General features: G+C 42.4%; 1 protein-coding gene across 1 annotated transcript in view; it reads right to left on the minus strand.

Moving 5' to 3' along the window:
* Positions 1-25,202, minus strand: part of LOC141105632 (alpha-2-macroglobulin-like protein 1) — a 351,206-nt gene that overhangs the window by 49,083 nt on the left and 276,921 nt on the right. Inside the window, exons 29-33 of the mRNA XM_073595595.1 lie at positions 20,094-20,299; positions 17,599-17,814; positions 17,400-17,524; positions 5,039-5,129; positions 475-543 (exon numbers count right to left, since the gene is read on the minus strand). Coding sequence (XP_073451696.1) covers positions 475-543; positions 5,039-5,129; positions 17,400-17,524; positions 17,599-17,814; positions 20,094-20,299 — 707 coding nt within the window. The remainder of the gene's footprint in view (positions 1-474; positions 544-5,038; positions 5,130-17,399; positions 17,525-17,598; positions 17,815-20,093; positions 20,300-25,202) is intronic.

Consider the following 25,202-nt stretch of genomic DNA (forward strand, 5'->3'; position numbering starts at 1 on the left):
GTAAAGGAGGCTGAATACAAATGCACACCACACTTTTCAGATATTTATTTGCAAAAAATGTTGAAAACCATTTATCATTTTTCCTTCCACTTCACAATTATGTGCCATTTTGTGTTGGTCTATCACATACAATCCCACATTTCAAGAATTGAATAATTTTTCAAGGCACTGTATGTGGAGCACACACATAGAGAAGAGCTGGCCATCACAGAGGTGTTGGCATTCACATTTTTACATCTGTTTACATATGAAACTGTGTAGCATCCAATTTTATGGTATGTGTTTTGATAGATTTTGTGAATTACATTTTAAATATTGTTAGCATATTATTCAGTGCTGTTATTTGTGGGTGGTACCTCTGAACTTCCTTCTGTATCTCATAGTGTTTGTTTCTACACCTGTTTTGCCTTTAGTTATAACTTTAATGTGTTAATGCATATAGACACAAAAAATCAAAATATAGTAAATCCATACCTCATTCAGATAAAATGTCACCAAGTCATTGTTGACCTCACTTTTTCGGATCCCATGTTTTTTCTCCATCTGTGAAGAGAAAATACTGTATGTATTAGAAGGTATTAGGACTCCACAGTACAATACACACACAATTGTTTTAAAGAGGTTGTATACCGCTGGATGTTTTTTTCTTCAAGGTAAAGTCATATTGTGCTAGTATGCATCGCATACTAGCACATTATGTGACACTTACCTTGAAACGCTGCAGCCACTTCCATCCTCACCCGTCTTGCTTCAAGGTTCGCGGGCTCCGGCTCTGTAACTGGTCGGAGCTGCGATGACATCACTCCCCCGCATGCGCACAGGAGCCGCCGTTCACGGCACAGGGTTCGGAAGGAACGGCATGGGTGGCCGTTCCTTCAGAGCCCATGTGCCAGTCATGTCACTGGCTGCATGTAATGTAAATGTCTCCTAAATGGTGCATGTTTAGGAGATATTTACACTACCTTATTATAGGCTTACCTATAGGTAAAAGTCAGTAGAGGAAGTTTACTTTCTCTTTAACCACTAGCTGCCTGCCCACTGTCATATGACGGTGGGACGAGGCAGCTCTCGTTCTGGGCGGACGTCATATGACGTGATCGCCTTCCCGAGCCACTAGGGGGTGTGCTTGCGCGCCCACCGCGTCACTAGGGACCCGGTGCGCATGCCGGCGGCCGCGATGTCCACCAGGCACGCGCAATTGCCCAGTAACAGAGCAGGACCGTGGATCTGTGTATGTAAACACACAGATCCACATCCTGTCAGAGAGGAGAGGAGACCGATGGTGTGTCCCCTGTACATAGGGACACCGATCAGTCACCTCCCCCAGTCAGTCCCCTCCCCCCACAGTTAGAGTCACCTCCCTAGGACACACATTTAAGCCCTCGATCACCCCCTAGTGTTAACCCCTTCCCTGCCAGTCACATTTACACAGTAATCGATGCATTTTTATAGCACGGATCACTGTATAAATGTGAATGGTCCCAAAAATGTGTCAAAAGTGTCCGATATGTCCACCGCAATATCGCAGTCACAATAAAAATCGCAGATCGCCACCATGACTAGTAAAAAAAAAAAAAAATAATAAAAATGCTATAAATCTATCCCCTATTTTGTAGAGGCTATAACTTTTGCGCAAACCAATCAATATACGCTGATTGCAATTTTTTTACCAAAAATATGTAGAAGAAGACATATCGGCCTAAACTGAGGAAAAAATTTGTTTAAGAAAAAAAAAAATTGGATATTTATTATAGCAAAAAGTAAAAAATATTGTATTTTTTAAAACTTGTCCCTCTTCTTTTGTTTATTAACTAAAAAAGGAGGTTCCCCTAACTGGATTTTTCCGGCACTTGCACAAGAAATTGTATAAATTGTGATCTCATATAAGAGTAAAAACTGTATTTTTATTTAAAGTTTATAAAAACAAGACATTCCAAGCAACGGAAACATATATAATACATATAATTCAAAAACAGTACTCATTATGTTCAACTAGACAATGATATTCCTACAGTCGGGGCTTTTTAGGCCCATTAATTATATTCCACTGTGCGGTGGTATTTAAACGATGGAAAACCTTTTGCCAGCCCAACGCGTTTCGGGATATATTAAAATTCAATCCTTCTTCAGGGGCTTAATTGGAAAGAGGAATTCATCTGTGATGTTGACGTTGCTTGTTTTAGAACCAATGGTAAACACGGGAGAACGAAAGTATTTGAAAATATGATGACAGATGGTTATAATTTTTATGTATATGACGTGCTGTTCTCTGGATAGTTCGTCAATATGTTTCAATCCCTCAAATTGTGGATATGTAAAATTAACCTTACACCTACCCTGTCCGTCATGGATGCGTGCTGGCCGCAGCGGTACACTGGAGCAAAAACAGGGAAGAAGGCAAACCTGTAATTGAGTGTTTTAAAGTTTTAGCCAGCCACAGATCCCAGCATCCGACAGACACGGTGTCTCTTCTTTTGTTTATAGCGAAATAAATAAAGACCGCAGAGGTGATCAAATACCACCAAAAGAAAGCTCTATTTGTGGGGAAAAAAATGATAAAAATGTCATTAGGGTGCAGTGTTGCATGACCGCGCAATTGTCATTCAAAATGCGACAGTGCTGAAAGCTGAAAAATGAGTGAAAGTGCCCTGTATTGAGGTGGTTAAGGTACCCAAAGACACCGCATAATTATCAGCTGATCCTTCTAAAATCAGAAACGTCTGATGATTATGAAATGTCTATGGTAACCATTGCCACTACTAGGTGGGCCATTCTAAAATAAATGTATTTATTTATTTAATTTATTTATTTATTTAATTTACATAAATTTATTAAACAAAGATCTGACTTTTAATCTCAAACTTCTAACTTTAAAACTGAGAAATGTGACTTTTAGTGTCAGAATTCTGATGTTGAAACTCAGAATTTTAATATTAATTATTACATATATTATTATACATAATTATATTTTAATCTTAGAATTCTAACATTTAAACTCAGAATTCTGACTTTAAAAGCCAGAAATGTGTTTCTTAAATGTCTTTTAGGATGGCCCGAGGGTTCTTTTGTATATTTCATTATATATTGTGTATATTTGTTATATTATTATATTACCCCCACATACAGTGGAACCAGTCTGGGTAGGAGCCATTTAAAGAGATTCTGTCACTAGACCAATCATTTCACCAACAATCTTCCTGTAAATTTATATGGGCATTTAATGTTTTTTATGCATATTTCTTACCTGAAAATCATCTTTTTTTGTAGCCACCCAAAAGCCCTGGGCCTGCTTCTGGGTACCATCATATTGAAAGTGATGTCAGCAGGCCCAGCAGGCTCAGAACTGTCACTCAACTAAGGTTCTGTGGAACCCTATGGTTCCTCCAGAGGTTGCTAATAAGTTCATAGTTAGTCTGGTTGAAAAAAGTCTATCTAGTTCAACCAATAATTCCTCAAGCTGTTACTGAGAGTAGTGTCGGATTTATAAGGGGGCAAAGGGGGTCACTGCCCTGGCATCCACTGACAGAGAAGGCCTCCCTTTATACAAAAATTATATAAAACAATATAAAAATGAATATAAAATACAAAATAAATATTAATAAAATGATATAACATGTATAATAATTTTGGCAGCTCAAGCAAACCACACAGAGTGCTTTGACTGCATGTGTTTTCACACAAGACCTCAGAATGATATTGTGTCATGCATGTTAAAAATGTGTGACTGTCATTGCAAATGCATGTAAAAGGGGCCCCCAAACCTAAGGTGCCCCCCCCCCCCCCAAGATCTAAATCTGGCCTAGCTGAGGAACCTCCCATTTAATAGTGCCTGCATAGTTGTTAAGAAAGAAAATCATTGATAGAGCCATCTGCATGACCCCATTGATATTTTGGTTGCCTGTAGGTGTGGTATTTTGATTACCACTGTAAGGGGGGCATTCTTCCAATTGGCCACTGAATGTCAATTAGTTTTAGCAGGTTTTCCCCAAGATCTGAAAATAGTTTCAAGAGTTCTTCTGAGAAAATAGCCTAAGAAAGACTTCACTATACGGTCCCCCTTTACTCCTTCCCCAGCAGACACATAAAAGGTCATGCAAGGAGGTGAAAGGAGTAGTTAGGCCAGCATAGCAAATAATTATATACTCCTAGACAGGGCTTTTTTTCTCGGAAAATAGGTACAGCAACTCAGTCACAATCTCTCCCCCCATCCCCGTCCCTTACACACACCCTCCAAACAGCATCAAATAGTGGGACTGGTCAAAGTGTTGATGTATTGAGCTGAAGCACCCAGCCAGCTCTAGTACCTCCCTGCATACTATATTTGGCTCCACCTCTCTCGCTTGTGGGTAGATCATCCAGTGATGATGTTGGCATTTGAAATGCACCCCGTGTACCTGCATCTCCCTTTTCCCCATCCTTCTTCACTCAGTGGGAGCCACTCAGGAGATCTGATATGTGGGAGCTGTTGGGGAACAAGCTGTCACTTGTAAGTATAGAAGTCGGACCTTTGTGTTTTCAAGTAATAGTGGTCAGCAGGAAGCAGAGGGCCTGAACCAGAGGTGGTGGAACTGAGCTCCACCAAGTTCCAGCACAAAAAAAGCCCTGCTCCTAGAAGAGGGAACGGACTTCTCCAGAGGAAGTAATATTTTCACACAAGCTTAAAGGCATGTAGCAACTGAATAACAAAAAAACACTCATGATAGGAAAATGCTGCAAAAAGCGTTTAAAATACTTTTCTGTGGTTTTGCTTAATTTTTTTTTCAAGTTGGTGCCAAGGTCTCTTAGAACTAGAAATAGGCTGAATTATAGGGAATTACCAAAAGGATTTCAGACTGCTACAAGACCTCATTCAGCAAAGCTATCTATTTTCACTGTCTATATCCTGTAAAACTATCAACACCCAGATGTTGAAATCAGGCCGAAATTGCCTAATGGAAGATGACAATCTTTTCAGTATTTATTGTATTGAATTCTCTTGCCCCTAAATATAATAAAACCCCATAAAACCCAAACACAAAGGGAAATGGCAATGACATACCTCTCTTAGTGAGCTCTTCACAGGAATATAGCCAGACAACATCTTCACCTCTATAATAGCCATGTTGGATGTCTTTCGAGCACCTGTGTATCTGCAAGTATTTTTAAAAAGTTGTATTATGATTTTATTCAGTATGAGACCCCCAAAACATCCCAGAAATAACAGTTATGAAATCATCATCATTTCTATTTTTCTTTTGTTGATTATCCTGCGGAGCTTTATAGCTGTCATCTTTCTCTTTTTCTCTTTACCAGTGGAAACCTTGCAAAAAGACCTGAACAAATTAATGGGGTGGGCGACTACATGGCAAATGAGGTTTAATGAAGAAAAATGTAAAATAATGCATTTGGGTGGCAAAAATATGAATGCAATCTATACACTGGGGGGAGAACCTCTGGGGGAATCTAGGATGGAAAAGGACCTGGGGGTCCTGGTAGATGATAGGCTCAGCAATGGCATGCAATGCCAAGCTGCTGCTAATAAAGCAAACAGAATATTGGCATGCATTAAAAGGGGGATCAACGCAAGAGATAAAACGATAATTCTCCCACTCTAAAAGGCTCTGGTCCGGCCGCACCTGGAGTATGCTGTCCAGTTCTGGGCACCAGTCCTCAGGAAGGATGTACTGGAAATGGAGCGAGTACAAAGAAGGGCAACAAAGCTAATAAAGGGTCTGGAGGATCTTAGTTATGAGGAAAGGTTGCAAGCACTGAACTTATTCTCTCTGGAGAAGAGACGCTTGAGAGGGGATATGATTTCAATTTACAAATACTGTACTGGTGACCCCACAATAGGGATAAAACTTTTTCGCAGAAGAGAGTTTAATAAGACTCGTGGCCACTCATTACAACTAGAAGAAAAGAGGTTTAACCTCAAACTACGTAGAGGGTTCTTTACTGTAAGAGCGGCAAGGATGTGGAATTCCCTTCCACAGGCGGTGGTCTCAGCGGGGAGCATTGATAGCTTCAAGAAACTATTAGATAATCACCTGAATGACCGCAACATACAGGGATATACAATGTAATACTGACACATATCACACACATAGGTTGGACTTGATGGACTTGTGTCTTTTTTCAACCTCACCTACTATGTAACTATGTAATCTTATGCCGCGTACACACAACCAGACTTTTCGGCATCAAAGGTCCGACGGAACGATTCAATTGTGTGTGGGCTTCATTGGACCTTCTCTGTCGAAAAATCTGACAGACTTTAGAACATGTTTCAAATCTTTCCGATGGACTCGATTCCTATCGAAAAATCCGTTCATCTGTATGCTAGTCCGATGGACCAAAAACGACGCAAGGGCAGCTATTGGCTACTGGCTATGAACTTCCTTATTCTAGTCCGGTGATACGTCATCACGTTCAAAATGATCGGACTATGGTGTGATCGTGTGTAGGCAAGTCCATTTCGTTGGAACTCCGTCGGAACTCTGTCAAAGTCCTTCGAAGTTCAGTCCGACGAGAAGTCCGCTTGTGTATACGCGGCATAAGATTAGTGCAGCTCCAGGATTTGGTTACTCTAATGCCCCGTACACACGGTCGGACTTTCCGACGTAAAACGTGCGATCAGAGCTTGTTGTCGGAAATTCCGACCGTATGTAGGCTCCATCGGACAGTTTGCATCGGAATTTCCGTGGCACAAAATTTGAGACCTGGTTCTCAAATTTTCCGACAACAAAATCCGTTTGCGTAAATTTCCGATCGTGTGTACATCATTCCGACGTAAAAAGTGCCACGCATGCTCGGAATCAAGCAGAAGAGCAGCACTGGCTATTGAACTTAATTTTTCTTGGCTCGTCATACGTGTTATACGTCACCGTGTTCTTGACGTTCGGAATTTCCGACCAACTTTGTGTGACCGTGTGTATGCAAGATAAGTTTGAGCCGACATCCGTCGGAAAAAATCCATGGATTTTGTTGTCAGAATGTCCGATCAATGTCCGATCGTGTGTATGCGGCATTATTCTCATCATGAGTGCCTCCTCAAATTATTAGGTTGGAAGTGAACATATCTGTGCATCTAGGTCTGAGACGAGTGTTTGATGAGCACAAAGCTAATGAACAAAAAAATAAAAATAAACAGTAAACATACCGTACATCCAAGTATTACCAAACAACAGAAATGGCAATACAGTGGAACCTCGGATTGCGAGTAACGCGGTTAACGAACGATTCTCAATACGAGCACTGTATTTTTAAAAATGACTCTGTTTGCGAGTATTGTTTCGCAAAACGAGCAGGATTCAAGCCACAGCGGTGTATAGTACCGAGTTTGGCCTGAGGTGGGGGGGCGCCGGAGCCGATCGGAGCTGATCAGAGCAGTTCGGAAATGCTCAGTTTCGGAGCCTTTCCGAGGTTTTCCGAGTTCAGGCGAGCTGTTCTCGGCCTTTCCGATCATTTCCACATGCAGTATTGCATGCCATTGAAGTCAATGCAGAACAAATTATTTTCGTTTCCATTGACTTCTATGGGGAAACTCGCTTTGATATGCAAGTACTTTGGATTACGAGCATTCTCCTGGAATGGATTATGCTCGTAATCCAAGGTTCTACTGTACTTATATTTCTGTGTATATATTGTCTACATATTTAGCAGCTCTTCACTAAATTTATTTATTTAAAGTTGCCTGGGAACCTCACATGGTATTGGGGCATAGGGATGGGCGAATGGTTCAGCCCGAGCATGACTTCGGGCCCAACATTTGCCTGTTTGGCCGTTCGCCGAACACCCGAATTTGCAGGGTGTTCGCCCCGTCGAACACCCTGCAATGCACTGAGCGCTGCACAGTGCATTCTGTACCCTGATTGGGCAAAGCTTTGCCCAATCAGGGTGCAGTGTAAGCTGGTTGTTAAGGAATGGGGCCGGGAACCCGGCGGCCGCGTCCTTAACAACCAATGAGTCATCAGATTTGTCAATGGGTTTCCCCGCTGACAGATGAATAAAAAAAAAAAGTGCTGGTAAAAAAAATAAAGAAAAAAACAACATCATGACCCCCCAAGTCCATGCCAGGCCCTTCAAGTCTGGTATTGATTTTAAGGAGAATCCCATGGCAAAATAAAAAATAGCGTGGGGTCCCCCCCAAAATTTATACCAGACCCCTATACCCTTATCCGAGCATGCAGCCCGGCAGGTCAGGAAAAAGGAAGGTGCTTTGGGACAGGGGGGCTCTGCTAGGGGATCTGATGGGGACAAGGGCCTGCTCCCGACAACCCCGGGCTGTGTTTGTTGGGGTCTGCGGGCAGGGGGGCTTATCGGAATCTGGATGCCCCCTTTAACAAGGAGGCACCCAGATCCTGACCCCCCCCCCCCATGTGAATGGGTATCAGGTACATCATACCCCTACCCATTAACCAAAAAAAGTAACAAAAAGTAAAAAACACAGGTTTTTGACAAGCCTTTTTTAAAAAAATTAAAAATAGTGTCCCTCAATGTAAATCCACCGTCAATCACGACGTCCGACGGACCTGAAAACTAGAAAAAATGGAAACCGCTTCTGCCTCCATGGGGAGGCAGCTCTTGTATAGGCAAGGGGCAGGGCTACCCGGTGACGTAACCTGATGGCCCCGCCCCTTCTGAAGTCATGTGACTTTTTAATTTTTTAATAAACGATTGGTCAAAAACAGTTTCCTGTGTTTCTTACTTTTTGATATTTTTTTTAGTGAATGGGTAGGGGTACGATGTACCCCTACCCATTTACATAGCAGTGGGGGGGCAGGATCTGGGGGCCCACTTGTTAAAGGGGGCTTCCAGATTCCGATAAGCCCCCCACCCACAGACCCCAACAACCACTGCCCTGGGCTGCAGTTGTCGGGAAGAGGTCCTTGTCCCCATCAACATGGTCTAAAGCACCCCTGGTATGGTTCGGGGGGGGCGTTTGCTTTCCCCCCCTATTCCTGACCTGCCAACTGCCTGCTGGATAAAGGTCTGGCATGGATTTTGGGGAGGGACCCCACATTTTTGTTTTTTGGCATGGGGGGGACCCTATGTAATTTTTTTCTTTATTTTTTAATAGTCGGATGTCTACAATTGTAACCGCGAGTCATTTTAAATGGGATTTTTTTCTTTAGAAATATAATTTTTGCTGTAGCATGTTCTGTATATGCTACAAATGCGCTACTTTACAGGCACATTAAGAAGGGCCTCCAGGCACGATATTGAAAGGAATTTTTCATTTTCATTGTTGCACTTTAACCACTTGCCGACCGCCTCACGCAGATATACTGTGGCAGAATGGCACGGGCAGGCAAAATCACGTACCTGGTGCCCGAGGCAGTCAGCTTCTGTCCGGAAGCGATCAGAGGTGAGGGGGAGGCCATCCATTCGTGGCCCCCCTCATGATCGCTCCCAGCCAATGAGATTCTTCCTCTGCTGCTGTATAGTAAACAGCAGAAGAGGAAGTGATGTCATCTCTCCTCGGCTCGGTATTTTCCGTTCCGGCGCAGAGGAGAGAAGATGTGAGTGCACAAACACTACACACACAGTAGAACACGCCAGGCACACATTACACCCCCCCATCACCCCCCCCCCCGTCATACTGACACCAAGCAGTTTTTTTTTCTGATTACTGCATTGGTGTCAGTTTGTGACAGTTAGTGTGGTAGGGCAGTTAGTGTTAGCCCCCTTTAGCTCTAGGATACCCCCCTAACCCCCCCCTAATAAAGTTTTAACCCCTTGATCACCCCCCGTCGCCAGTGTCACTAAGCGATCATTTTTCTCATCGCTGTATTAGTGTCACTGGTGACGCTAGTTAGGAAGGTAAATATTTAGGTTCGCCATCACCCGCCGTTTATTACCGAATAAAGGTTTAGCCCCCTGATCGCCCGGCAGTGATATAACTTAGGTTTTAGGGTCAGATAGGGTCTGTGTTGCCCCAGGCAGCTATAGGTTAGTGCCAGTAGCGCTAACACCCACGCACACACCATGCACCTCCCTTAGTGGTATAGTATCTGGACGGATCGATATCTGATCCGATCAGATCTATACTAGCTTCCCCAGCAGTTTAGGGTTCCCAAAAATGCAGTGTTAGCGGGATCAGCCCAGATACCTGCTAGCACCTGCGTTTTGCCCCTCCGCCCGGCCCAGCCCAGCCCAGCCCACCCAAGTGCAGTATCGATTGATCACTGTCACTTACAAAACACTAAATGCATAACTGCAGCGTTCACAGAGTCAGGCCTGATCCCTGCGATTGCTAACAGTTTTTTTGGTAGCGTTTTGGTGAACTGGCAAGCACCAGCGGCCTAGTACACCCCGGTCGTAGTCAAACTGCAGTAACACTTGGTGACATGGCGAGTCCCATAAGTGCAGTTCAAGCTGGTGAGGTGGCAAGCACAAGTAGTGTCCCGCTGCCACCAAGAAGAAGACAAACACAGGCCCGTTGTGCCCATAATGCCCTTCCTGCTGCATTCGCCAATCCTAATAATTGGGAACCCACCACTTCTGCAGCGCCCGTACTTCCCCCATTCACATCCCCAACCAAATGCAGTCGGCTGCATGAGAGGCATTTTCTTTATGTCCTCCCGAGTACCCCTACCCAACGAACCCCCCCAAAAAAGATGTGGTGTCTGCAGAAAGCGCGGATATAGGCGTGATACCCGCTTATATTTTCCCTCCTGTCCTGACAATCCTGGTCTTTGCATTGGTGAATGTTTTGAACGCTACCATTCACTAGTTGAGTATTAGCGTAGGGTACAGCATTGCACAGACTAGGCACACTTTTACAGGGTCTCCCAAGATGCCATCGCATTTTGAGAGACCCGAACCTGGAACCGGTTACAGTTATAAAAGTTACAGTTACAAAAAAAAGTGTAAAAAAAAAAAAAAAAAACACAAAAAAATATATAAAATAAATAAAAATAGTTGTCGTTTTATTTGTATCTCTCTCTCTATTCTCTCTCTATTGTTCTGCTCTTTTTTACTGTATTCTATTCTGCAATGTTTTATTGTTATTATGTTTTATCATGTTTGCTTTTCAGGTATGCAATTTTTTATACTTTACTGTTTACTGTGTTTTATCGTTAACCATTTTTTTATCTTCAGGTACGCCATTCACGACTTTGAGTGGTTATACCAGAATGATGCCTGCAGGTTTAGGTATCATCTTGGTATCATTCTTTTCAGCCAGCGGTCGGCTTTCATGTAAAAGCAATCCTAGCGGCTAATTAGCCTCTAGACTGCTTTTACAAGCAGTGGGAGGGAATGCCCCCCCCCTTACCGTCTTCCATGTTTTTCTCTGGCTCTCCTGTCTCAACAGGGAACCTGAGAATGCAGCCGGTGATTCAGCCAGCTGACCATAGAGCTGATCAGAGACCAGAGTGGCTCCAAACATCTCTATGGCCTAAGAAAGCGGAAGCTACGAGCATTTTATGACTTAGATGTAAACAGCGCCATTGGGTAATTGGGAAAGCATTTTATCACACCGATCTTGGTGTGGTCAGATGCTTTGAGGGCAGAGGAGAGATCTAGGGTCTAACAGACCCCATTTTTTTCAAAAAAGAGTACCTGTCACTACCTATTGCTATCATAGGGGATATTTACATTCCCTGAGATAACAATAAAAATGATAAAAAAAAAAAAAATGAAAGGAACAGTTTAAAAATAAGATAAAAAAAAATAATAAAAAAAAAAAAAAAAAAGCACCCCTGTCCCCCCCTGCTCTCGCGCTAAGGCGAACGCAAGCATCAGTCTGGCGTCAAATGTAAACAGCAATTGCACCATGCATGTGAGGTATCACCGCGAAGGTCAGATCGAGGGCAGTAATTTTAGAAGTATACCTCCTCTGTAAATCTAAAGTGGTAACCTGTAAAGGCTTTTAAAAAGCTTTTAAAAATGTATTTAGTTTGTCCCCACTGCACGTTTGTGCGCAATTTTAAAGCATGTCATGTTTGGTATCCATGTACTCGGTCTAAGATCATCTTTTTTATTTCATCAAACATTTGGGCAATATAGCGTGTTTTAGTGCATTAAAATTTAAAAAAGTGTGTTTTTTCCCAAAAAAATGCGTTTGAAAAATTGCTGCGCAAATACTGTGTGAAAAAAAAATGAAACACCCACCATTTTAATCTGTAGGGCATTTGCTTTAAAACAATATATAATGTTTGGGGGTTCAAAGTAATTTTCTTGCAAAAAAAAAAAAAATTTTTCATGTAAACAAAAAGTGTCAGAAAGGGCTTTGTCTTCAAGTGGTTAGAAGAGTGGGTGATGTGTGACATAAGCTTCTAAATGTTGTGCATAAAATGCCAGGTCAGTTCAAAACCCCCCCCCCCAAATGACCCCATTTTGGAAAGTAGACACCCCAAGCTATTTGCTGAGAGGTATAGTGAGTATTTTGCAGACCTCACTATTTGTCACAAAGTTTTGAAAACTGAAAAAAGAAAAAAAATTCCAAAATAGGGTCATTTGAGGGGGGGGGGGGGGGGGGGTGCCACCTGGGCATTCCATGGCCTCCGAAACTGTGAAAGGCCATGAAGAGTGAAATCAAAAATTTACGCACTTAGAAATCCTGAAGGCGGTGATTGGTTTTGGGGGCCCCGTACGTGGCTAGGCTCCCAAAAAGTCCCACACATGTGGTATCCCCATACTCAGGAGAAGCAGCAGAATGTATTTTGGAGTGCAATTCCACATATGCCCATGGCCTGTGTGAGCAATATATCATTTAGTGATAACTTTGTGCAAAAAAAAAAATATTTGTCACTTTCCTGCAACTTGTGTCAAAATCTAAAATATTCCATGGACTCAACATGCCTCTCAGCAAATAGCTTGGGGTGTCTACTTTCCAAAATGGGGTCATTTGTGGGGGTTTTGTGCCATCTGGGCATTTTATGGCCTTCAAAACTGTGATAGGTAGTGAGGAGTGAAATCAAAAATGTACGAACTTAGAAATCCTGAAAGGCGGTGCTTGGTTTTCGGGGTCCCGTACGCGGCTAGGTTCCCAAAAAGTCCCACACATATGGTATTCCCGTACTCAGGAGAAGCAGCTGAATGTATTTTGGGGTGCAATTCCACATATGCCCATGGCCTGTGTGAGCAATATATCATTTAGTGACAACTTTTTGTAATTTTTTTTTTTTTGTCATTATTCAATCACTTGGGCCAAAAAAATGAATATTCAATGGGCTCAACATGCCTCTCAGCAATTTCCTTGTGGTGTCTTCTTTCCAAAATGGGGTCATTTGGGGGGGGGGTTGTACTGCCCTGTCATTTTAGCACCTCAAGAAATGACATAGGCAGTCATAAACTAAAAGCTGTGTAAATTCCAGAAAATGTACCCTAGTGTGTAAACGCTATAACTTTTGCCAATAAACCAATAAATAAAACCAATAAATATACGCTTATTGACTTTTTTTTTTAACAAAGACATGTGGCTGAATAAATTTTGGTCTAAATGTATAACTAAAATTGAGTTTATTGGATTTTTTTCTTTTTATAACAAAAAGTAGAAAGTATCATTTTTTTTCAAAATTTTCGGTCTTTTTCCATTTATAGCGCAAAAAATAAAAACCGCAGAGGTGATCAAATACCATCAAAAGAAAGCTCTATTTGTGGGAAGAAAAGGACACAAATTTCGTTTGAGTACAGCATTGCATGACCGCGCAATTAGCAGTTAAAGCGACGCAGTGTCAAATTGTAAAAAGTGCTCTGGTCAGGAAGGGGGTAAATCCTTCCGGGGGCTGAAGTGGTTAAGCATCATAGAAATCACTGCTCTTGAAAAAACGATTGTTTTTTAAAAACAAAATGTTATTGATACATGTCCCCCAGGGCAGTACCCAGACACCCATACCCCTTTTATGGCCAATTACTTGCATATAAGTCTTCAGAATGGGCACTTCCCATAGACTTCAATGGGGTTCGTGTTCAGGAGTTCTGCTGTGAACCAAACAGGGGGGTGTCTGTTTGGGCATGAAGGGTCCTTATGAATGTCATATCTTCCAACCAAGTGATTGATTTATCCCAATCAATATGAAAAGAAGTCTTGAGCTACCGGTTCAGTATGGGCTTTGATGAGCAAATAATACTACCCAGACAATTAAAGCAGAGCTTTACTGTATTTGAGCACAACAAACTGAAAACACTATTTACAGTGATTGTAAAGACTTGTTTTTTTTCCTATAAAAATAACAAACATGTTATACTTACCTGTTGCAGTGGATTTGCACAGAGCAGCCCGCATCCCCCTCTTCCCAGGTCCCTATTCTGTAATCCTGGCCCCTCCCTCCTGTTCAGTGCCCCCACAGGCAGCATCTTCCTATAGGGGCCCCTGAGCTGAGTCACAGTTCCCTGTGTCCATTCAGACACAGAGCCCTGACCTGGCCCTGCTCCCTCTCTCCCCTGATTGGCTAGCTGACATTAAATGACAGCAGTGGGAGCCAATGGTGTCGCTGCTATGTCTCAGCCAATTAGGAAGGAGAATCTCGGACGGCTGAGACATTCATGGACATCACTGAAACTAGATGGACCTCAGGTAAGTATAAGGGGGGCTGAGGGGGGAGCTGCACACAGAAGGCTTTTTATCGTAATATCTGCAAAGAATGCATTAAGGTAAAAAGACTTTCTGCCTTTACAACCCGTTTAATTCATTTTTAATATTTAATAAAAATCCCTTATCCATCCATGTCTCAGTGCTTTATTTTGTTGAGAAATCACTTTAAAAAACATCCCCTAGCATTTCTAGCAGTGGCGGCTGGTGGTAAATTTTCTTGGGGGTGGCAAACAGTGCACCCTACACCCCCTGGGTCAGGTCGGGTCGGTCAGTCGGTTGGTGAACTTACCTCAACCACGGGCGGCTACCTAGGCTCTCCTCCGCGGGCATCTACTTCCCCTGCTCGGCAATTCCATCTCCTCCCTCCGCCTCGGTAGCCAATCAGAACGCTTCTCCTTTTGGCCAATCGGGAAACACGTCTCCCACCCGCATTTCCTGATTGGCGGAGTGGCGATTCAGTGTTAGAATAAAGAATAATAATTTGCTATTTTAACACACCTGGGTGGGCTCCTGGCACAATGCTCTGCGCCACGAGTCCACCCTATTTTGAAGCCTATTAGAGCCTCTGTCTATAATCAGGTGCTTCAAATAAAAAAATCCCTGTCCCTGTAATTCATGCATCCGGCGTCCTGAAAGGGGTCAGACGCATGAATAGGGGGCGGTGGCTGTGATGGAAAGGGGAGGTGCATCCTTAATGGATGGGCCGCCCCTGATGTCTAGCCACAGCCATCTTATGCCAGGACAGATAATTCAAGTAGCATTTACTTCCAGTAATCCATCTGCCCTTAGCTCAGGAATGCAGGCAGGAGGGTGTACATATCTGGGAAAACACCTCTTTCCCTCCAAATATTATGAAGACTCCTGGGATGTATGACATCATTTTGACTTAGGCTAGAAACCAGGAAGCAGCTGAAGAAATGTAAAAAATGCAAAATATACCTGCCTATTTATTGGCTATGGCTAGCAGCATAAGGAATACAGTTGGGTAATGTTAATTGATAAGAGTAAAATTTTGCTTTTAAACACAAGAACATACACTCTCCTTGCAGGGAGCTCTGGAGGTTCCAATGTATTCTGGTGAAAACAGCTTGTCTAGCAGTCATCCAAAGGTCCAAACATATCAATTAGAAATACAGTGGAACCTTGGATTACGAGCATAATCCGTTCCAGGAGAATGCTCGTAATCCAAAGCACTCGCATATCAAAGCGAGTTTCCCCATAGAAGTCAATGGAAACAAAAATACTTTGTTCCGCATTGACTTCTATGGAACGCAATACCGCATGTGGCCAGAGGTGGGGGGCGCCGGAGAGCCTCGGAAATACTCGGGGACAGCTCAGCTGAACACAGAAAGCCTCGGAAAGTCAGGATTTAAAAAAAAAATTGCTCGTATTGCGAAACGCTCGTTAACCGCGTTATTAGCAATCCGAGGTTTCACTGTACCTCCAATTGACTTCAGTGCAATTTTAAATTAAACATTTTAATTAAGTACAATCAATCAGATTTGAACTCTGAAAATTCAAGTTCAATCTGAATTCAAATCTCAACACTACTTATCAGTGATAATAGTGATGATGTTGGATGATGATGATTATAGTTATAATTAGACATGTGCATGTCATTATGTTCTGAATTCGTTTGTTTAACAAATTCCGACAAATTTGTTAACTCGGAAATATCCGAATTAACGAACACCTGTTTAACAAATTTTTCTGTATATTTGTAAATTTTAATATTCTTAAATTCGTAAATTCGAAAATTCGTAACTTCGAAATTCGAAAACCCAAAAATTTGAAAATCTGAAATAACTAACTAATAATAACTAAATATTAAATTATCGGTATTGGAATTTCCTTTCAAATTTGGCTGTTAGTGAACGTAATGGTAATGAATTTATCCGAAGTTCCAAATTATCCGAAATAACGAATGCCGTATCCAAGCGAATGGAACGTAACAAATTATTAATAATAAATAACAATAATAATAAAAATGTTTTATTATTATTATTTATTATTAATTAATTCTGTTCCATTTGTTTAGATATGGCATTCGTTATTTCGGATAATTCGTAACTTCGAATAAGTTCGTATTCATTACATTCACTAACAGCCAAATTTGAAAGGAAATTCTAATGCCTATAATTTAATAGTTAGTTATTATTAGTTATTCTTTAGAATTTTCAGATTTTCTTTCTTATTTTCAGATTTTCGAATTGCGATCATAACAAATGACCCGAAAAACGAAAAAAAAAACTGAATGAAATGAAAACTAACTCGGCAGTGCACATGTCTAGTTATAATCACCCATACAGGATTGTTATAAGATTACTGAATTATTAGAAATAAATGATTAAAGTAGCAAATAACTGAGACAGCTGTAAATTGAATAATAAAAAAAAACTATTACAATATTGTTTATAAAACAATAATTGACTAAATTGTAAGAGACAACAAAATGTCTCTAGGTATTGCTTTTCCCAGTAATCTACATTGTATTGTATGTATTGTATACTCTTAGGCTGGGTTCACATATGTGCGAATTGGATGCAGGTTTCTCCGCCTCCAATTCATATGACATGCAAGTGTGCCCGGTTCGCAATGAAGCCGGTTCACACAGGTCCGGAGCGGCCGCGGTCCTCATTCCAAAAGGGTCCTGTGCGTCTTTGGGTCTAGTTCAGGTGTGAATTCAGGCAAAAATTGGCACCTGATTCGCACCTGAACCGGTGAACAGGGACGCACCGGACCCCATGCTGGGAACCGTAGCCGCATATATGTGAACCCGACCCAAAAGAACCTGCACTCAGAGGATACTTTTTGTAAGAATGTTGATAATTATGAAATCTTATATGATGCTGCTGAATATGAACACAGTTTTACTTACTGAGCAGTTATATGAAGTCCAAGGCTTTTCACTGGATCTTTCTCACATTTTTTTGGTGTTACTTCAACACTGACTGCAAAGGCGGCCTCGTTTCTTACCACTGGGATGTTGAATCTAAGAACCGTCTACAAGAAAGGATAACAATGAGATGGTTGCAGAATGGATGGGACAGAAGAAATATATGGGATTTCCCACGTACCTGTACAAAGACACAACCACTTCCTGTAGCAGTCACTGTGTACTCTCCGGGGATGGTTGGTAGTTTCCTACTCTGGAGGAGAAGTCGGTTTTCGTTGTTTACATGGAACTTCTCCAGAAATCCTGTCTTGGAAGTAACGGTCACCGTTATATCTCCCTTGATACTGTATTTAGCCTCTGCATACTTGGCTTTAGCCTGGAGAGCCACGACTGTGTCCTATAAGAGAAAATGCCTAGATGTTATATACAAAGGATATTACAATAGAATTAGGAGACTGAACAGTTCACCAATATAACTTAATGTACTGTATATTTCTGTTTTTTTAATCACTATCCTGTTGTGTTTATTAACTCTCTAGATTTTTTTTTTTTTTATAAAAAGCTAAATTCTATTTGGCTCAGCTACAAAACAAAATTCAATTTTCAAGTATCAGTGTACGGCATATCAAAAACTGGCTCTCATAAATGTTATGAAATGGGAAAGGGCTTTTATTTGCAGAAGAAGAATTACATTTTCCATTAGCCACGGAATCACTTTAAACTAAAAAAAGTATGCAATATTAGTGATTCTAGAGGTTCATTTTTAAAATAAATAAAGATGTTATACTTACCTGCTCTGTGCAAGGGTTTTGCACAGAGCGGCCCAGAGCCGCTTCTTCTGGAATTCCCTGCCGACACTCTTGGCTCCTCCTCCCTTTCTAGTGCCCCATAGCAAGCTGCTTGCTATGGGGGCATGCATGCAGGCTCTAGGCTGAGCTGGGCTGTGTGCGTCTATAGACACACACAACCCAGCTCATCTCCACACTCCTCTCCCTCCTTACAGGATTTGATTGACAGAAGCAGAAGCAGATGGCTCCTGCTGCTGCCTCCATGTCCTGTGAGGAGAGAGAGAGAAAGGAGAGCACCGTTGCTCTTGGGCACAGTGCTGGATCGATATTGGGCTCAGGTAAGTATTTAGAGGGTCTGGAAGGTGGAGCCGACCATGGAAGTTTTTTTTTACCTTATCACAGAGAATGCATCAAGGTAAAAACCATTAAGCTTTTACAACCACTTTAAGCAAGAATAGACATAATTTTCATATTACAAAATGTTACATGCAACAAAAGTTTTTGTACATCACAGGACTATTAAAGAAGGGTAAATGTGTGCTATGGCTGTCAATATATTTTATGTTTCCATCAGTTTTTATTTTTTAAAGGGGTATCCCCTTTTTCCTACAAACTAAATTGAGTCATTGAGCCTGTAAGTTGGGTGAAAATAGCCAGTTTAGTGCGGTCCCAGACGGGAGGGTAAAAGTTAATGCTTTCCCAGTTCATTGGTCTTTTTGGTGGGTATTTCTCTGGGTTCAACCCACTGATCTTGTGTTATAAAATAGAGACAGTGGTCCAAAGCAGAGAGGTTGAGGTCTAGGCCAAGAGCCCCTTGTAGAAGAGAAAGTTCCCCTTGCAGAAGAGAGAGATCTGGTGCCTGTAAAGGAGTAAGACAGAAAACAACACCTGCGAGGAGCAGAAGTATGTTGCTTTTTACTACTGGGATGTAAAGTCACAAAGGACACAAACTTTGCAGATATGCCGGGGCACTACACCTGAGTTAGGGTTTGGGATGTAGGAAAGAATTCAGTCTCTCAATGTTGGACTTTAAAATGCTTTTTGCACTTTTTCAAGTAAAGTTTTGAAACCTTTTTCCCGTCTGGTCTGAAGTTACTAAAGCAGTGTGATGAAAATAACCGGCACCATCCCATGGTTCAGGTCACTAAAGTACTTGGGATATGAAGACATTAGTATGGAAATAATGTAGTGCGAAGACACCAGTGGGTACCTAGGGTAACAGATTTCTAACAATCAGCCTGTTGGAAGCTTATGCCTGTTGCAGGTGAAATGGCCTCTAGCAGCGAGGCAGATGTTGTCGGCACTCCAGCAGTCTGTCTCCCATAGCAACAGGAGTGGAGGAGCACTGCGGGTCTCATTTTGCTACTGGGGAATTGTAGTGGAAATGCTGGAAAGGTGGAAATGGACAAGGCTCAACGTGTCCCTCCTAAATGCAAGTTACAACGAAGGTGTACCTGTCACAGGTACCCCAGAGTTAACTGGAGAGCAGCTATGGTGCAAGTGTACACGGTGTACCTTCATCTCTAAAAGTAGAGGCCCACCTTAAGGTTGAGTATCCCCCCCACGGAAGCCTCAGCCTTGTCCCCGAGCATTGATGAAAATGGCACAAGAGCAAAGGTACCTTATGTGTAGAGCAAAGTTAACCCATGACAGGTGCCTATCATAGCCCAGAAAAACCCATCTTGGGGTAGGCCTCCCATGTAACTCTTGCTTGGCTCCTAGTGACGACCACCCTACCCTGGCTACAAGTGTGTTTTAGGCAGGAGCTTTTGATTAGCCCTCAGACTGTCTGGGGATTTTGGAGCCACTTGTCTCTTCTACATGAGGTAGCTCTACCCTCAGATGGCCCTTGGTGTACCACATCATAGACACACTTTTTATCTGTTACCTGTGTAAATGAGTAGCCTCCATAGGGGTTCTGTTTTTTGCTCAGCCAGTTGACAATCTCTTCAGCTTTGTCCAAATCAGGTTTAGGTTGAGACAGCAGAGCCTGTAAGACATATGCAGTCATCTCCACATCTAAAGGTGCAGCTCTGTGCCAGTTTGTGGCTTTAAAGGAAGGAGTAGATTTGCATTCCCAGTGTAGCTGTCCTTCTATAAAAGAGTAAAAAACAAAAGCTTACACTAATTTAAAATAAATATATGCACGTGAACAGTCTCCCAAACCAAATTGTATTTGGCTATATTGGACAACCATATCATTTCTACGTAGCAGTCTTTGACTCTCTCACACAACTGTTCTGGAGAGAGAAATTGATCAGGTAGGTTACAAAACCTTCTCCGACTGCTATTGTTTGCCTTTAAATAACTGTAAATGATGATGATGCCCCCAAAGAAGATTCACATCTATATATATCACAAATTTATTATTTATAGCAAAAAAAAAACTTTATTGACCAAAAAGTATCCTTTATTAATAAGGTACACTTAAGCAAAACCCAGTAAAACCCCACCTGGCTTGCCTCAATAATCCAGCTTTATAGCAAGGATGGGTCGAACACCCCCAGGTTCAGTTCGCACCAGAACACCTCAAACAGGCAAAAAGTTCTAGCGAACATGCAAACCCTATGAAAGTCTATGGGACACGAACATGAAAAATCAAAAGTCCTCATTTTAAAGGCTTATATGCAAGTTTTTGTCATAAAAAATGTATGGGGACCCGGGTACTGCCCTAGGGGACATGTATCAATGTAAAAGTTTTTAAAACAATCGATTTTTCAGGAGCAGTGATTTTAATGATACTTAAAGTGAAACAATAAAAATGAAATATTCCTTTAAATATTGTGCCTGGGGGTCCCCTTAGTCTACCTATAAAGTGGCGCATATGTGCAATGTATAGAACATGCCTAAGCAATAATTACTAAAGGAAAAAACATAATTCAAACTTGCTCGCGGCTGTAATGCATTGCCGCTTCCTGGCAATATAGATGAAATATCAATGAAAAAAATGGTACAGTCCATTCCAGGCCCTGCGGGTCTAGTATGAATTTTAAGGGGAACTCCACTCCAAAATATAAAAAAAATTGGCATGGGGTCCCCCCAAAATCCATACCAGACCCTGTTCCGAGCATGCAGCCTGGCAGGTCAGGATAGGGAATGATGAGCAAGCACCCCCCCACTGAAACATACCAGGTCACATGCCCTCAACATGGGGGGCTGGGTGCTTTGGGGCGGGGGGGCTCTGATGGGGACAGGGGCCTCTTCCAGACAACCCTGGCCATTGGTTGTCGGGGTCAACAGGTATCTGGAAGCACCCTTTAACAGGGGGCCCCCAGATTCTGCCCCCCCCTGTGTGAATGGGTATCGGCTACCCATTTACCAAAAAAGTGTCAAAAAGCAAAAACCACAAGAGACCGTTTTTGACAATTCCTTTAATAAAAAAGAAAAAAAAGTGTGCCGCGATGTACATCCATTTTCAATCACGCCACCCGACAGACCAGAAACAGAAAAAACAAAAAAAACTCTGTCTCCGTGGGAGGCCTCCCAGCGACTGCTGTCTTTCCACTTTGACAGCTCTTATATAGGCAAGGGCAGGGCCACCGGCAGACATAACCGGATGACCCCGCCCCCTCTGACATCACATGAGGTCTCATGATGTCAGAAGGGAGCGGGGTCACTCAGTTACGTCACTGGGTGATCCCGCCCTTGCCTATATAACAGCTTTCAAAGCCAAGAGACAGCAGTCACCGGGAGGTCTCCCATGGAGGCGGAGCTTTTGAATTTTTTTCTATTTTTCAGGTTTGTCGGGCGGCAGGATGGATGTACATCACAGGCCCCCCTGCCCCAAAGCACCCACCACCCCATGTTGAGGGCATGTGGGCTGAGCTGGTCCAGGAGGCAGTGGCGCTCACTTGTCCCCTCCCTTTCCTGGCCTGCCAGGCTGCATTTGGTGTGGAGTTCCCCTTAAAATCTATGTCAGACCCAAAGGACCTAGTATGGAGTATGGGGGGGCCCACGCATTTTTAAAAAAAATTTAGAATGGAGTTTCCCTTAACCACTTGCCGACCAGCCGCTGCAGTTGTACTGCGGCAGAATGGCACAACGTTATGTAACATCGCTTCGCCCTGTGGCGCACCCCCCGCTCACCCCCCGAGCCGATGCAAGTGCCCGGCGGTCTCGATCACCGCCGGGCTCCCGCGATCGCCGCTGAGACATGGAGAACCCGTAACTGTGTGTGTAAACACACAGTTGCTGGTTCTCTGAGGGGAGAAGTGACAGATCGTCTGTTCATACAGAGTATGAACAGCGATCTGTTATCTTGCCTGCACAGTCCCCATCCCCCTTCAGTTAGAACACACACTAGGACACACCTAACCCCTTCACTGCCCCCTAGTGTTAACTCCTTCACTGCCAGTGACATTTTTACAGTAATCAATGCATTTTTAATCGCACTGTTTGCTGTATTTTCCCAACAATGTGTCAAAATTGTCCGACGTGTCCGCCAGTCATGATAAAAAAACGCAGATTTCCGCCATTACTAGTAAAAAAAAATTAATAATAAAAATGCTATAAATCTATCCCCTATTTTGTAGACGCTATAACTTTTACGCAAACCAATTAATAGACGCTTATTGCGATTTTATTTTTACCAAAAATATGTAGAAGAATACATATCGGCCTAAACTGAGGAAAAAAATTGTTTTTTATATATTTTTCGGGGATATTTATTAGAGCAAAAAGTAAAAAATATTGTGTTTTTTTCAAAATTGTCACTTTTTTAAAATTTATAGCGCAAAAAAATTAAAACCGCAGAGGTGATCAAATACCACCAAAAGAAAGCTCTATTTGTGGGAAAAAAAGGACGTCAACTTTGTTTGGGTGCAACATCGCACGACCGCACAATTGACAGTTAAAGTGACGCAGTGCCGAATTGCAAAAAGTGCTCTGGTCAGGAAGGGGGTAAAATCTTCCGGGGCTGAAGTGGTTAAAATCCATACCAGACCCAAAGGGCCTGATGTGGATTTTGAGGGGGACCCCACCCTGTTTTTTTTCTTAGTTCTGTCATAGGGTTCCCTTTAACCACTTCAATACACTGTATTACATACTCTGCCCTGCACTGTATACCTTGCACTGTATTATATATACTTTAATGACTGCACTATATACTTTGCAATGTATTAATATACTACAGTATACTGATGGCACTATATACTCACAACTGTATTATATATACTACACTGACTGCACTATGCACTATATACTATAAACTGTATTATATATACTACACTGACTGCACTATATACTCTCCACTGTATTATATATTCTACACTGACTGCACTATATACTCTGAACTGTATTATATTTAATACCAGCACAATGGTGTAGTGGCACTTTCACCTGGCAGCTAAAGAGTCGCTGGTTCAAATCCCAACCATGACACTACCTGCCTGGAGTTTGCATGTTCTCCCTGTGTCTGCGTGGGTTTCCTTCCACACTCCAAAGACATGCAGGTAGGAGCTTTTTAATTTTTTTCTATTTTTTGGGTTTGTGGGGCAGCAGGATGGATGTACATCACAGGCCCCGTTGCCCCAAAGCACCCACCCCCCATGTTGAGGGCATGTGGGCTGAGTTGGTTCAGGAGGCGAGGGCGCTCGCTCGCCCCCTCCCTTTCCTGGTCTGCCAGGCTGCATGCTCGGATAAGGGTCTGGTTTGGATTTTGGGGGGGACCCTGTGCCATTTTTTTTTAATTTTGGCGTGGAGTTCCCCTTAAAATCTATGCCAGACCCAAAGGGTTCATTGGATCTTGTCTAAATTGGCCATAGTATGTGTATGAATGTGAGTTAGGGACCTTAGATTGTAAGCTCCTTGAGGGTAGTGACTGATGTGAATGTACGATGTACATGTAAAGCGCTGCATAAATTGACAGCTCTATATAAGTACCTGAAATAAAAAATAAATAAACAATCTCTGCAAAAGCCAATGCAAATTTGAAGTTAGGGGCTTTTAAAATAGGCGACAGGGTCCAGAGGTAGAGATAGTCAGCGTGGAACATATTTCAGAGGTTAGTATTGGGGGTATTATTGGTAGGTTGACTAAAGTACTTAAAACCCGAGGTAAGTATAGTAACAAGTCCTATTTGCAAGAGCACCCAATAAGGAGACAGTATGCGACCAGTCTAAACTATGTTGCATACCAATGCCAGAAGTCTGGCAGACAAGATGGGAGAACTAGAGCTACTGTTGTACGAGGAGGATTTGGATTTTGTGGGAATTTCAGAGACTTGGTTCAACAGCTTTCATGATTGGCTGGCAACCATTCAAGGGTATTCCCTATATCGCAGGGATAGAGAGGGTAAAAAAGCAGGAGGGGTATGCCTGTATATCAAAAATGATGTACAAGTGAATGTGAGAGATGACATCACTAAGGGAGCAAGGGAGGAGGTGGAATCCTTATGGGTAGAGCTGCAAAGGGATGAAACTAAGGGGAAAGTAGTACTGGGAGTATACTATATGCCCCCTAACCAGAGGGAGGAGGTGGAGGTGGACCTCCTATCACAATTTGGATTAGCGGCAAGGATGGGAAGTGTCATGATAATGGGGGACTTTAATTATGCAGACATAGACTGGGTGGAAGGAACCACGTATTCATCTAAGGCGCGCCAGTTTCAAAATATCTTGCGGGACAACTTCATGGGTCAGATGGTAAACGCACCAACTAGAAACAAAGCGTTACTAGACCTACTGAATACCAACAATACAGAACTGATCGCGGATGTGGAAATACGGGGCAATTTAGGAAACAGCGATCACAGATCAATTCGTTTCAGTATAAAGCACACTAATAAGAAACATAAGGGGAATACAAAGACACTGAATTTCAAAAGAGCTAACTTCCCTAAACTACGAGCCTTGCTAGAAGATACAAATTGTGATAAAATCTTAGGAAAAAAGAACACGGAGGAGAAATGGGTATGCTTTAATAAGGGCATTAGCCAGTGCATCCCAATGGGAAATACATTTAAAAGAGCTAAGAAACATCCTAGGTGGCTTATTTCCAA

The sequence above is a fragment of the Aquarana catesbeiana genome, linkage group LG08 (assembly GCF_042186555.1).
Source record: "Aquarana catesbeiana isolate 2022-GZ linkage group LG08, ASM4218655v1, whole genome shotgun sequence".
Lineage (NCBI taxonomy): Eukaryota > Metazoa > Chordata > Amphibia > Anura > Ranidae > Aquarana > Aquarana catesbeiana.